This window comes from Cricetulus griseus, chromosome 3 (genome assembly GCF_003668045.3).
Source record: "Cricetulus griseus strain 17A/GY chromosome 3, alternate assembly CriGri-PICRH-1.0, whole genome shotgun sequence".
Lineage (NCBI taxonomy): Eukaryota > Metazoa > Chordata > Mammalia > Rodentia > Cricetidae > Cricetulus > Cricetulus griseus.
In genome coordinates, this window is record NC_048596.1 from 114,805,251 (window position 1) to 114,821,333 (window position 16,083).

General features: G+C 41.9%; 1 protein-coding gene across 2 annotated transcripts in view; it reads right to left on the reverse strand.

The window, feature by feature from the left end:
* Positions 1–852: 852 nt before the first annotated feature.
* Efl1 (elongation factor like GTPase 1) overlaps positions 853–16,083 on the reverse strand; it is a 118,105-nt gene continuing 102,874 nt past the window's right edge. For both annotated transcript variants that reach the window (XM_027407550.1, XM_027407549.1), the window contains exons 19-20: positions 5,831–6,015; positions 853–1,208 (exon numbers count right to left, since the gene is read on the reverse strand). In XM_027407550.1, the coding sequence (XP_027263351.1) occupies positions 1,020–1,208; positions 5,831–6,015 (374 nt within the window). In that variant the 3' untranslated portion in view covers positions 853–1,019. The remainder of the gene's footprint in view (positions 1,209–5,830; positions 6,016–16,083) is intronic.

Consider the following 16,083-nt stretch of genomic DNA (forward strand, 5'->3'; position numbering starts at 1 on the left):
CAGATATCGAGCTATCTACGAATAATTTCTCTAAAGTCTGGGTCAATTAGACATTACCAGTTCTGTGCCAAGGCTCTGAAGATTAAAGATAAAATGTTCATAAGCATTATTAAGAGTGACACAGGTTATTAAGAACACCATTACGGATATTTTAATAACAAAGTTAGATGTGGTAATTTTATGATAAGGAACCCTTCATGCTTCTATAAAATCATTATGCAGTATCAGAAATTACAGAATTGATTTTTTGACCAGATTGCATTTGTTCCTTAAGTGGGGATCACCCTAAATATGGTAACTGAGACTACAGAAAAAAAAATTAATATAATGGCAGTGACCCCATGCACATTAGCGTATAGCCCTTTGGTATTCTTAAGAGGGAAGAGGAATTACAGCAATTCCTTTCCTTTTTTTTACCATAAGGGCCAGGGCACAGTGCTCAGGGACACTAACTTAGGAAGGAGGGGCACTCTGCTAAGGAGCCTGGAGCACAGGCTGGAGCAGTCTGCTTTCACTAGCTAACGGTGCAGCTGACTGGCACTTTTGAAAAAGCAGCTGCTCCCTGAGTAAGTGGTCGCTGCAAATGATGTGACTGAGAACTAAGAAACTCAGGTGAAGTTGATGCGAGGACATCCTTGGCACACAGCACAGGATGGAAGCATGGCCAGTGAGAGCTGAGTAGCTGCTCAGGGCTGAGGGGTGCAGTCCCGCCCATCAGGTCTGCCCAACAGTGACAGCACTAGGGGCCTGCCCTCAGCACACCCCTCACTGCTGAGGGTGGTGGTAACAACTGTCCACAAAGTAATCACCTTTAACCCTGAACCAGAATCAATGAAAGAAACACTTGGAAAGTATGTTCTCTGATGCCTTTAAAATATATAGCCCAGGTTTATTATTGAAAGAGAACCCACACAGATAATTTATCAAAATGAGATTTTTCCAAATTATACCCTTGATAAGATTTGTTAGTTCATTAAAAAGAAAAGGGCCCACCACAAGCAGTAGCTACTTCTTTTTAGCTACTTGTTTTTGCTGAGTGTTCTCTGCTTTTCCGCGTGTTCCACAATCTTTTCCTCCACATAGAGGCCCTTCCGCTTCCGCACCGCATTCATGTACTTCCGGGCCTGGTTCTCGGAATCTGCCTTCTCCCCAAAGTGCAGGTACTCCTCCTCAGTGGTTGGCACCCAGAAGGGGTCACTGGGAATGACCTTGTAAGACAAGGTGACAGGATAGGCTAGGTGAGGCAGACGGTAAATTTCACCAGTTCTGGGCTAATGAAACAACTTCAGCAATGGATACTTAATCTTCAAATATGAAGAATCACGGGAACTGTGACAACAAACTTGAAACGTTTGCCATTCTGACTTCATGTGGAGCCATTTCACAAGACAAGCAAGAACAAAATGGCTTCATCATTAATGAAAATGAGGAAGCCATCCTGACTAGGATGTATAGAAGTATGCCTTTATTATTTTTGCCTTTACCTCTAATAATGGTCAACTAATGTGAACATGGCCTTGCTTTTTGCTTTTGTAGCCCATCATACAGTCCACAATGGATCAGAAACCACTAAGTAATTGAAAATGACTTCTGACCCTCCTGTCGCTACCTCCCAAGTGCTGTGATTATAGGTGTGTCATCACATCTGGTTTATGTGGTGTAGAGGACTGAACCCAGGACTTTATGTGTAATGAGTCCCATTTAGCTGGAAGTTCCACTAAAGACATCTGAGGTTGGCTGATCTTCTCCTAACAGGCTCTCAGGGTGCTGTTTGTATGCACTGATATCCCCCTTGGGGATTCCTTTAGGGTCTTGTCTGTAATGCTCCCATGCTGTGTGCTGAGGTCTGACCCACCACAGGCTCTGTCACAGTCACCACTTTCATACCTGTGTGGACATCCTGAATCTACCCAAACCTGTGTGGACATCCTGAGTCTACCTGCATCAACATGTCAAAAAGACTCCAATACAGGAGAGATGGCAGTCCACCATGGCTGTCTAGTTTGGAACTACAGAAAGTTCTCTCTAGACCATAGAGCAGGGATTGCCATCAGATTGGAGGGGAGGGTGATGCTTCCTCATTGACTCACAAAGAACCTGACTGCCCAGGGCTCAATCCTTAGATCAAATTTTCCAACTCAACAGTTAGAGGTATATACCACCTTCTAACTAACAGGAAGACACCCAAGTGAGAGCTGCTGCCTAATCATCACAAAGATATAGACACATAAGTGCACACACACACACACACACACACACACACATACACACACACACGTGTGCACATATGACACAAGCACTCATGCAGATACGTGTATACATATATATATATGTATACACCCCTAGGCTTAGGGGCTCCATTTCTTTTGGGTCCAGCAGGTAGGAACTACCACATCTAACATAACCTTTCCAAAGTTCTCTTGGTCTGTCTTCCTCACCAGCCTCCCTCCCCCAGGGTCAGCTCAGGATCAGGCAGTGGATCTGGGGGTTAGGCTGACATGCATATGCAGCAGCACTGGCTGAGAACACTTTCCCTTGTGTCTGTTATTAGCTCCTTTTCTTCCCCCTTTCATGGAATGCTAAAACTTAGAAAGAAATTATGAGATTGCTGACTTCAAAGGTTTCCTCGTGGAAAATGCCTGTAATTTTATTTTCTCTATTTTCTGAAGCACTTTCTCTCAAAAGCTCTTGATTGTAAATTATATGGTATGCCAGAACACAAATGGAAAAAAAATACTTGGATTGAGAAGGCAGATCTCAACAACCATGCTATTTCTAAACCTAAATGTGTGTGTGTGTGTGTGTGGGGGGGTACTAGATCAGAGACATTTAATTACGATACAGCTTTAATGACTTCCAAGGATTTGAAGCTTTAGGAAATAGGACCATGACAGGTGGCAAGAAAAGGACAGAAGGAAGGCATTACAACCAGGACAGAAGTTTTCTTGACAAACATTTTCTCTAAAATTATTAAGAGCCTTGTTTTTAATAACTGTCTGCAGCTGAGCCACACACTAGTGCTTTTAAACATTACCAAGTGTATAAGTTCAATTTAGACTCAAAAAAAAAAAAAAAGAAAAAAGAAAAGAAAGAAAAAATTGGGAGACACAAAGGATAGTAAAACTCACCATGGCTCCTGTGTGAGGACTCACCTACTGGTAAACCTTGTTCTATATTGACTACAGAAACTGGTAAACCTGTTTCTGTAGTGACAGATGGGCACATGGCCACATGGGTTTTGGGGGTGCAGGGATACTTCGGTAAGAGCTAGACACACCTTGAAAATATTATATCTTAACTATTTAACTCTTTTTTTGAAAGCAGCCACAGAAAAACCTGGATGAGCTGGTAAGGCTATATTCTAATAAAATTGTATTTACTCCAACAATGGGCAGCATTTTGTGGACTCCTGACTTAGTTAAAGACTACATTTCCCAGCTTCCTTGTTAGATGTGGTCATATGATTGGATAAAGTAGTATGAGCAAAATCCAATGTGTGTTATAGGGGGAGGAGCAGGTCTTCTTCCTCAGCCCCGCCCTGTTGGCTAGGATGCAGCTGTGACCATCAAGGAAAGACAGGATGCGCCTGTCTTTTTACCCCCTAAGCCCATTTTTACCTTCCCAAGCCCATTCATAAAAATTTAAAGAGGTTCAATAAAATCACTTTCAAAGAAAGACTCAGCCTAAATTATTATTATTATTATTATTATTATTATTATTATTATTATTATTATTATTATTGGTGGGGGCAGGCCTGGTGGTGTAAACATGTAACTTTATTAACTGAGCAGAGGAAAAGAGGCAGGAGGATCAGGGATTCAAGACTAGCTGTGGCTTCATAGCAAGTTCAAGGCCAATCTGAGAAACTTACTTCCAGTCTCCCTCCTTCCACAATCTTTTAAAAACAAAAATAGAATATATGATGTATCACTCATCCAATGGCAAAGTCAATGTAATAGCTCTGAATGCTTATTTCAAGCTGTTTATAGCCAGTCTCAGGCATTATGTACCCAACATGCTGTGTTCAGATCAGAGACACTATAACCCAGTTTTCTGTGCCAGCATTGACCAAGGCCACCCTTGTGAGATGGATGACTGCAGCCTGAGATATCAGAAGCCTGAGTTCTGAAAGCTGTTAAGCAAGGGCAGCACCAATGAGGCCACTGTTGCAACTCTCAAGGTCACCCACTCAGAAGTGGACCCATCTCACTCAGTTATAAACAACATTTAGTTGCACAGTCCTGTCATCACACGCCTGGCAAGTAGAACCACAGGAACATTGCAGACATTTCCCAATCTCCAGGCACTGCCACTTTAAATATATTTTTATCCCTTACTGCTTTGTGCTTTATGTAAAAACTGAGTGCCAAAACCAAAACTCAAGCTAAAACACTGGAATTTTGGATGAATGGCAAATGACTATCTATGAGCTGTGAGTTAACAGTGAGTTAAGTGTTTTAGGGCTGTTTTCTACACAATGAGATATAGAGATGAAGACTCCCTGGTAAAAAGGTGATGAAGGAAACCATTAAAACATCATTTGGTATTGAAAAATGCAAAAATCCAAGAGAAACATCATAGAAAAGTCACTGTTAAACGAAGTCTGCACTAATAGCTAAATCAGAGTATTCAGCTTGTTTCTGTTGAGTGCTAAGGGCCTTACATTTTCTAGGGGAAAGCAGACAGCCCAGGGCTTTGGACTGGACACTGCATCCATACCAATCCAGGTGACAGGGACACTGAATTAAAATCACAGGTGCCCTGTCCAAAGTCAGCTTCTCCATTGTCACCATTCTCTCCTTTGCTAGCTTCCCTGATTATTTATAAATCTCAGTTTATAAAAACAAAGGTTTTACTCAATTATTTTTCTACTTCATTAATCATCTGAACTTAAGCTCTCTGTTTAAAGGGTCCTGGAGAAAGATAGTCATCAGGCTAGAGAAGGTGAGAGACGACAATGGTAAAAAGGAAATCCTCTGAGCAGCTAGGCCTGCAACATGGAGCTTGAGGTGAGGGTTTGACACAGAGATGAAGTCTTCGGCAGAATTGGTATCTACAAGTAAGCTAGCTGACAAGAACACTGCTTCCTCCCATGTTACAAACCAACATGTGAATTGGAGTTACTCAGGTTCCTACAAACAAGAAAATACTGCTTCTTTGGAAAATACCCTTCTCCAGCTTTCATTTAAATGACATTTGTTCATGACTTCAGTTTGTTTTAGTTTTCCTTGGCTGGCCTCCGTTCCTTCTGATCAAGCCTTCTCTCTGCTGATTAATTGCTAATTTTCCTTGAAGGACTTCTTCAGGAGGGCTCAGCTGACCCCTCCCACATACTTTGTATTCACAACCCCTTCCTCTTCCCTGTGAATACAGAAGAATTTGTATTCTTGACCCCACATAGGTGGACGGGAAAGGGCTATGATGAGCTAACCACTCCTCTTGGGGAAGCCATAGAACCCCAATCCCCAGAATGACAGAAGACTTATAGAGACAAACTGCAGCGCCCCCGCCCCCGCCCCCGCCCCCCACCTTGAAGAGTTCTCCCCTCCAAATGATGGACCAATTTCTCCCTATCCTGCTACCCACTATGGAAGAGTCCTTCAAGGTTCACTTTCAAAACAGCTGTCATTTATCTTTAACCTAATATCTGTCTGCAGCAGGAGGACAATGGGTTAAATGTTCTGCCTTTTCAATGGTACATTATAAAAAGAATACAAGCTGCTGCTATCAGCCAGCTCCCACTTTTCCCTTGCCTGGGCCACCCACACCAGTGAAGGCCAGTTTCACTCAGCCTGTGCCCAGTCCTAGGGAGGGTGGGGCTGCATCTTACCTCCCAGTGGCTGAACACTAGCTGGGGGCTAGCCAGTCCACTGGTCCTCTTCCTGACTTCATCGGCAAAGCCGAAGCTTTCGGCCACAGGCAGCACGGCCTTGATGATGAACATGTCTGTCCCTTCCTTCATTTCTTCCTGAAGCACTCGACCCTCTCGCTTTGACAGCACAGCATAGACTCGGCCTGCAGAAACCAAAACATGGAACTTCATCGACTGATTATCCCAGTGGCTCCGGATGTTCTCAATAATCCCAATTTACAAAACTGTGAATATTTAACTATTAAAGGGGGAAATTAGAAAAATATTACATATAAAAGATAAGCAAGAATCCCATCTGTCCCTAGTGACAATCCACACAATCTAAGAAACATAACCCCTGGAGTTACAAGCAGAGTTATCTTTGGGTATGAAATCCAAGGAGAGGAATGTTACTGGAATCTTACAAATATTAAAATGCATGAGTAATTATGTGTATTCTCAATATGATGGCCAAAAGGTGACATGAGACCCTTTGAGTGCAGTAACCAAGCAACTAGCAATGGCATTTTCACACCAATCAAAAGACGGGTGATTACCGTATCTATGTAAACATTTGCTCCTAATATTTAAATGGTTTTGAGCATGGGCATTTTATTCCTCTGGAGATGGAATCTTTAATATCTGCTAACAGTCTCTAGTAACTTCTCTAGACTGACAGTACTAATTTGCCTTGAGGTGAGATTCGGCGTTACAGTCAGGAGGAGGGCATCTGCCCCTGGAAGTGGCATCCTGCACAGATGTCTGTAGGTGCTCAGGGCATTCTTTCAACTAGCAAGCAGAGTGGATTGAGAAACAGCGATACATTAAGCTAGCAGGCATGCTCATTAGAGCCCGCCTTTCACCTGCAGCTGAAAAGGCCTTTTAGTTAGTTGTATTTTGATCTGCACATGTGTACGTGTACAGCTGCAGCTGGCTGAGTAAAGGTCTAACCCTAACCCTAAGCCACACGCCACACTGAGGTCTGAACTCTCAGTACAAGGGTGTTGGGAGCCAAAGATCTCAGGACTCGGCATGAGAATCTAGGCCATTCTTGGCCGGCCACATACATAGCAGCTCCTTAGAACCTCAGCTCAAGAAAAGAAACAACTTGACCCAGTCCTCCACCCACATGCTCAGTCACCTAGGCAACTGTTCCTGGACCTCTTACTCATGAACTCTTTACCCTGCCAAACATCCTCTTTGCGGCTTCCTAATATCTTGCCTACACTAACACCTGATACAAACAACCCATTCTATCCCTCCCCATATCCTGCTCTACTGACTATATAAACTAGCATGAGAAAAATAAAGTTTGTCACTTGATCAGAATCCTGTCTTGTGGTGGTTCTTTCTGTGTCTCTTGTCCCCATTCCCTGTCCCTGACTCTCTTGCCCCAGGTTGACGTCCTGCGGGTCGGGACACAAGGGGATGTGTCTGGTGTAGCCACCTCTATTCACCCATCTTTGTTTCTTAACCCAGGAACTGAAGGCTCCGGGCAACACTACTCCACACCTTCCTCTCTGCAGATTCCCTCTGCTGTCAGCAATTAGGAAGGGGCACTGGAGACAAATGGCAGAAAAATGTGCCACAAGGCCTTGAAGACAATGTCCCTTCTATTAGCTACGGAGGCATGATCTCTCTGCTCGTGATGACCCTGCCTGCTCCCACTTCTTCCCCACATTTCTGAAGCAGGAGCTTCTAACTTCTTCCTCAAATACTCCTTGACACCAGGTTCTTTGAGCAGGCCTGGGCTCTACTAAACTGCTTCTTGGAGTCGGATGCTAATGTCTATGCTCTTAACCAGTGGACTTCTCAGCCTCGCTCTCACGACCTCTCTGAGGCACTGGAGACCTCTAACGAGTATGCCGGTGCCAAGCCCTCCTTACGCCCCTGGCTCCTGGGCTACCATGGTTTATTTCTGTAATTCCTGAAGGTATAACTTTCCTATGAGTATTCTGTGTGTGAGGCCTCACACAGTAAGAGAACCAGTTCCCATATTGTGTATGTGGTAAGATAATCATAGGGAGATTCCTAAGATTCTACTTACACTAGGCCTTTCACCTGCCCCTACCCCAACGTTACGATGCCCAGTGCAGATCACTGTGGAGCCCACTTTCTTCTAAACTCAAGTCCAAGTGCGAGAGCCAAACCACTCTCTAGGGATAGCCCCTGCTCTGTCATTAGTACTGGGATGTTAGCTACAGAATCATGGCACAGTGAGCTGGAGGGAACTTGAGGGTCAGCAAACTTGACCTGATGAGTCAGGTAAACTCGTCGTGTATTTCCTAAACCCTCCTAGGCAGCTCCTTCTATCTTTGACAGCTAGACAAGTCTTGAGCTTAGAATCTGAAGATCTTTAGTTCTTACCTACCATCCTAGATTTATCATGTGGGACATATGTGATACCTTTTCTATAAGCCAGCTGCTTAGGCACTTGAAGACAGCTTTCTGGTCTAGCGCCCTATGACAGACTGTGAATTTCCTGTTGTATCCCAGCTGCCTTCCTACCTAAGCCAATACGGATTATTTATCTGCCTCTCACAATGTAGCATTTCAAGAGCAGTCTGTAAATGCTGAAAAAACAAAATCAGAACTATTGCTTTTATTAAATAATCTCCATTCTGTTAGTTTCTCTCTCTGTGCTACATAGTCCCCCCAATCCTTACAAAAATACCCAGTACACATAAACTAGTCATCTTTACATTTTTTTTTTTTTTCGAGACAGGGTTTCTCTGTGTAGCTTTGGAGCCTATCCTGGCACTCGCTCTGGAGACCAGGCTGGCCTCGAATTCACAGAGATCCGCCTGCCTCTGCCTCCCGAGTGCTGGGATTAAAGGCATGCACCACCATCGCCCGGCATCTTTACATTATTCTAAGAAAAACATTTTATTCGTGTGTGTGTGTGTGTGTGTGTGTGTGTGTGTGTGTGTGTGTGTGTGTGTGGTGTGTGTGTCCGTCCATCTGTCCATTCATGCTGGTGTGCACGTGCCACAGTATTCTCATGGTGGTCAGGTAACACCTTCAAGAGTAGATCCCTACCTTCTGCCTTGTTTAAGACAGGGTCTCTTTGTTATTTTTCTGCTGTGTATACTGGGCTAGCTAGTCCATGAGCTCCTGGGGGTTCTAGGGTTTCTACCTCCACTCTCTCACATGAGTGCTGGGATTACAGATGTTACAGTGCAATCTGGCTTTTGCATTTATTCTAGGGATTGGAATCCAGGTCCTTGGGCTTGTGGGGCAAGCACTTATATCCACTGAGCTATCTTCCTAGCCCCACATTCTCAGAAAACAATTAAGTTAGTCTATGAAAGTGAATAGTAACCATTAGGTGTAAGAAAGAACAGGGAAAACTGGGGCAAATGAGCCATGATAAGGGATAATGAGGACAAACTGTTGAATGCGGCTGCTCAAGCTGGCAATTCCTCTCCTTCAGGGGCCATAGCAACAGTTGGGATCAATACTTGTAATTGAAACTGAATGTAATTAATCATGTACTTTTGAGCCATTCAATTTGAGTTCTATTAGAACTATATCCTAAAACTGAGGCATAGTAATAGATCACTGAAGAGAGGAAAATAACATATAAAACTTTCCATAGTCACTGTGGACAGATGTTCCCAAAGCTTAGAAGCCTTTGGACACCTTCTAACCCTGCTACTGCTGTCATGGAGAAATCAACAAGGGTTTCTGGCCCAGGCTGCTAACTGTAAATGCTTTGCTATTCCTTCACTGGGACAGGGGCATCAGACCAGTCAGTCCTTCCTTTGCTCATGTACATTTAGAACCCATATTCTACAGATGGCACCACGAGAAAATTCTTCCTGAAAAGAAGAGCTACAACACTACCAAATCAGCGGGGAGGGTTTTGACCAGACTGCACTACATAGCCACACCTAAACCTGTACCTGGCCTGGTGCTTAACAGGACTTCAGCTCCAGTAAATAGAGCACCAGCTGGGTGCTTTCCCAGCCCAAATGAACTATTCACAGCTCAGTGTATGTTGGAGGACTTCCACTCAGAGCCTCGGCTCCTTCACCTAGAATATGTCATCTTAGTCCAATCCTGTAAGCATTCTCTTCAGATTCAAGGACACTCATGAACAACTTGTACTGTCTGATACTGAAGTTAAACTCTCCTTCCATGCCAGCTCCATGGAGCACTATCTTTACAGCATTACAGATTAACATGTATTTTCTTCTAATGTAACAACTAAAAGTAGTCTATAACCTCTAAAGATGGGAGGCAAACAAAGGTTTGTTGTCTTTCTGAATACAGAAAAGAAAGCAGCTATTTACAGCATAATTTCTCCTATAATAAACAAAGATGAAATGAATTTCCAAATGGGGGGTGATAGGTCAGTAAATTACAGCACATCAAGTTCATAGGAATTATATAGAGGTTAAAAAGAAAATTATGTAGTAAGTGAAATTATGTAGTAAGTGGCCAAAGAGAGGCATGCTTTAAAAAGAACAGTAAAATTATTAAATTAGTTATACCATAAGGTTACACCTATGCCTAGCATTCCAAGGAAAGTGATGACAAATAAATAAATGAATAAATAAGTAAATTGGAAAATAAGAGGCTGATTTTCAAGGAAGATTTTTTCTTTCCTCTCACGATTTCTATAATTGTTGGTAACACAGGTGGACAACTCTCAAACACACATACAGACATATAGACATGTGGGTATTTCTTAAGTCTTACAAACAAGGTCACATAAAAGCTTTCTCCTGTCACAGCTTCCAGAATGTGAAATCAAGCAAATGAAGCTAACAGGATGGATGTGATCAAGTTGAGCTGAAGTCACCTGCAGACTCACTGGGCTTGTGGGCTGCTTGCTACTACAAACAAGTTTAGTTACAGGGTTAGAGGAAGTTGGTGTAGCAGGCTGACCTAACCCCAGAAGGTCTTCAGTGATTCTCCACGTGTAGCTTGTGTTTATATTGTCATTGTCAACTACCTACAGATGCAGAAGGCACACTCAAATCCAGAGGTGATATAAAACTGTCAGAGTAACATACTCTGAGAGAACTAGCTAAGGATCCCAATTCAATGAGACAGTTAACACGGTGTCAGTTTGAAGGGGTTTAACAGGCACAGTGTCTGGGCCCAGGGAGGGAGCACTAAACAGTTCCTAAAGCCAATCAGGAATGAGCATTAGCTCAGTTGTGCTCTTCTGTTCACTATGGCAGTAGATGCTGGCTGAGCTTGGAATGATTCAGTCCAGCCAGGCCCATTTCAAAATCCTATCACTTTTGAAAGACCCACCCTATTTCCCATTCCACTAATCCTAATTTCTCATAACATGTCACTGGAAAACCAGTACACTAAACAACTGGATTTTACTCTATTCACTTAGTGTTACTAAACTTTGTCTCCTTAACTCCTCTGTCAAGGCAAGAATCATGCTTGACTTAAGGATTAACACATGCAGCTCAACAAGATCTTGTTGAAAATGATGCTGGTCAAACATACAAAGGACTTCAAATGAAGAGGGGAAAAAGAAGGGCTTCACAAGCTCAATGGTAGTCAGGGTGTTTCCAGCTTGTTCAAATGCATATGTTCTAACAACACCAGTGCTGACGTCAATGAGTCAAATTAGGCCAATAATCACAGTTGTGATTAAAATTCTAGAACTGTTGGACAAAAGTAGCAGGTCTAAAAAAAAGAAAAAGACAACTGATTGGTCACATGACAAAGAAATAATTATGATGGCTAAACAAGCCCATTAGAGGGAATTTTCATGGGTGAACACAATAACAATAGAATGATAGATGCGTTTAGAAATTTTTTTTTTTTTTTTTTTTTTTTTTTTTTTTTTTTTTTGGAAATTGGACATTTTCTTGGGATCTTTTTCCAAGATAAAATAATTTGGAAATGAGTATTTTCTTACAAAGTTTCCCATTTTGATCGTATGTAAGGAAAGATAGGCTTTAATAATCTATACAGGAAGAATTAAGAAGTAAAAAACCAGGGCTGGAGAGATGGATCAGTGGTTAAGAGCACTGACTGCTTTTCCAGAGGACCGGGGTTCAATTCCCAGCCTCTACATGGCAGCTGACAACAGTCTGTAACTCTAAGATCTGATACCCTCACACAGGAAAAACATATAAAACACAAAAACAAAACAATGCAGGCAATGCACATAAAATAGAAATAAAGTATAAAAGAAAAAAGCTAAAAAGAAGTAAAAACCAAGGAAACTCTTCTTATTAAATAAAAAAGGACCCCAAGTCACTTTGTGTTTATTCTTAGAGAATTGAAACGAACAGTTAACAAAGTCTGAAGTCATCTTGGAAGATCCCCAGACATCCTGGCAAGAAGTAAAAAGCCTTTAGAAACAGAGTAAGTTTCTTCATTTCTTTTTCCAATTGAAGTTGTGGAGTTTGGAAGATAAAGAAAAAAATAAATAAAAAATACATGTCAACATTTGTGTTGATGGACCCTGAACTCTTGGCTGTCCATACCAAAGAGCACCCCCAAATGTCAGGAGAAAACAGACCTCAGGGGAGATGCTCCAGGAACTAGACTTCAAAGCAATTCAGGAGAGGAAAAGGGTAAAAGAATCCAGAAAGATTCATTGTGGTGGGGGTGGTAGAAGGTTGGTCTTGGAGACCAATGTCTATTGTAAGCAAACCACATACATATTTGCACATGGAAGACCTGGCACAGTGGGACTTGAGTGCTACTTGGACAAAGGAAAGCCAGACTTCACTCCAAAGAAAGAAAAGTGCAAATAAATGGGTCCAGACGGACATCTGGCTTTGGGAAGTGACAGAACTATGTATGGCAGCCAGGTAAGGTGTGCCAACATGAAGATAAAAGAACAGGATGGGGGCTGGAGAGATGGCTCAGAAGTTAAGAGCACTGACTGCTCTTCCAGAAGTCCTGAGTTCAATTCCCAGCAACCACATGGTGGCTCACAACCATCTATAATGAGATCTGATGCCCTCTTCTGGTGTGCAGATATACATGGAAGCAGAATGTTGTATATATAATAAATAAAATCTTAAAAAAAAAAAAAGAACAGGATGACAGGTGGTACCTTGAAGTATTACCCTAGGGAGGATGAGTCACACACAGGGGTGGGGTGTGGTTCCAGGTGACCAGACAGTTTGCTGGGAATTTCAACCTTGTAACGGACAGCTGCCTATGGCTTCCAAGTTATGCTGTAAACTTGTCTTTCCAGAAAACCAAGGACAAAAGTCAGGAATGCAGCCTAGTGGTACAGCATTTGTGCAGAAGACAAATGGCAAGTTCCATGCCACCTGGGATGCTAAGTAGAACTAATGGTGACTTGAGGAGGAAACATGCTTCTCTCATCCCAAGTGGTGGAGGAACAGGTGAGGACAGACATTAGAAAGACCATTTCAAATATAAAGAGAAAAGAAAAAAACAAGCACAAAAATCAACAAGGCATATGACAACAAATTCTGAGGAAAGTGAGAAAAAAAAAAGAAGTCAATTATGAGTGATTTTTCTGAAAGGAAGAGGTGACAGCTGGCCCTGAACTTCTATGTATGCACTGTGGATGGAGGGAGGGTATCGTTATAGATATATCAGCAGTGTGTCCAGCACACTTACACTAAGGTGATACCATCAAAATAAAAGCACTAGCACATTACAGAGGAGCCTTCTCACTGCTCCCAAACAAGGAAAGTGTCCACGACCTGGGCAGAGCTAGCATGAGGCTCATGGGGACAGCAAGAAAGCCCTTGTTCTCTAACCTGCATGACCCTACTCTCAGAGAGTGAGGTGAGTGAAGATCTTTCTTCTCCTCAGACATCTGGTAAGCTGGTAACCACGGCAGTGACAAAATGAAGGACTGTGACCTTATCAAAACGCTTGGTTCACTGATAGCTGACTTATATGTGGGAAAAAAAAAAGAGGAAAAGGAATCCATGTGCTGAGTTGTGGTGATATTTTGTTTATGATCTAACAAATAAAGCTTGCCTAAAGATAAGAGTGAAGAGCTAACCATACTAGTTAGCAGTAGAGGCCAGGCAGTGGTGGTACACATCTTTAATCCTGGCACTTGGGAGACAAAGGCAGACGGATCTCTGTTAGTTCAGTGTCACCCTGAGCTACATGAAAATGATCCAGTCTGAAAGTGAAACAGAGGTGGCAGGCTGTATGAGGAACTGGTGGGCCTACTACATTTAGAAAGAGTGGAGGAACACTGTGCACAGCCCATACTTAGAGACCTCCACCACAGGGCACACTGCCGTTCAGTAGCCTCTGTGACTAAATCTACCTAACTTGTTTAGTCATGCTATTTTGAAATGCTATTATAGATATCCAGCTTGTCTTAAAGAACTTTATTGTGATACGAGCCTAAATTTCTTTTGGAAAAAATCTCAGATTCTTCTTTTGGGAACTAATCAGTAAAGCAAACTTAACTTAGAACATAATTAGCTGTGTATTGACTCAAAAGACCTTATGGCCAGAGGAAAGACAAACTCTCGAGTTAATTTTCCTACTGTATACACTCGTTACCACTGACAGTTGATTCCTGGAGAAAAAGACACCTACTATGTCCAGGACACTTTGAGGAACAGTGTTTGTGTTCTCACTTGAATTTTCACAACCTACACTTACCTTGTTTTCTCCCCTTTTAATAGAAGAAACTAAGCCCCAGTGAAACTGTATTAAGTGAACACCAAAACAGCCACACCAAACCTAACTTCTTTGTCTCCCGAGCTCCCCAACACTGCTTCTTCTAAAGACAGGGAAACCAGAAGGAGATCTGATACAACAGCTGCAGTTAAAAGGTTTAAAAAAGCACAAGTGATTCTCCTTCAGGGCTGAGAATTCACAGTATCCCCTTTGTGCTATGAGCATAGGAACGGTGGCTCATTCTTACAACACAAGGACAGCCTGGTTACCAGGCTGAAATGCCTATTCATCCAGGTCAAAGGTGCTGTGATGGGTGTTGATGGTAACATGCCAAGACTGCCAAGCTGGGGTTATAGCCTTACTGGGTGGACCTTTCACTACAGAATTTACTAAGAAAGAAGTACAAAAAATATTTCATTCATAATAGCTTTTGAAAAGTCTAGGAACAAATTTAACCAAGGAAATGAAAGACCTCTACAAGAAAAATTTTAAAATGCTGGCAGAAGAAACTGCAGAAGACACCAGATGGTGGAAAGCCCTTCCATGCTCCCAGACTGGCAACAGTAATACTGTGAAGATGGGTATGCAACCAAGTAGTCTACAGATTCAATGCAATGCAATGCCCACTGAGATTCCTATGACATTCTGAACTCAGTCAGACAAAACAATCCTGAAGTGTGTATGGAAATACAAAGACCACAGACTGTCAAAACAACCTATCTGTGAACACAGCTAGAGGCATCACATTATACCATTTCTAACTATACTACAGAGCAATGGTGACAAGAATACCAGACAGAGAAACACATATGTAGACCAATGGGATATAAGTCTCAGAGATAAACTCAATACAGCTAAGGACATCTAATTTTTAATAAAGGTATCAAAAACATGAACTGTTAGAAAGACAACTTACTCAATACATAGTGCTTACAAAATTGGATATCCAACTGCAGAAGAATGAAATTAGATCTCCTGCCCTGCACACACAGAAATAAATCAATTCAAACTTAATAAAAAAATCTTCAAATATATATATATACACATACATACATACATATATATATATATATATATATATATATATACATATGAATGATATATCTGCTGTAAAAGAAAATACCTTTACTAGTCATGTAGTCCTCCTCTCAAGATTTTAATATATAAGGTCTTTGGCTTTCAAAATATTTAATTATTTAGTAAATTAGATGATACAGCTTCAACAAAATATTAAGTGAGAAGATATTCACATCTGACAGAAGGCTGATCTCCAAAATGTATAAAGAAACTAGACTTCACAAAACCAAATAATCCAATTAAAAAAATGGGGTACAGACCTACACAGAGAATTCTCAACAGAAGAATCTAAAAGACAGAGAAACACCTAAATAAATGTTCAAAATCCTTAGCCATTGAGGAAATACAAATCAAAATGACTTTGAGATTCCATCTTTTATCTGTCAGAATGGCTAAGACCAAAAACAAAAATGTCAGCTCATGTTGGAAAGGATGTGAAGCAGGGAGAAGACACCTCTATTGCTGGTGGGAGTGCACACTTGCACAGCCACTTTGGAAATCAATATGGCGATGTTGGGAGCCAAATCTCAGGGCTTGGC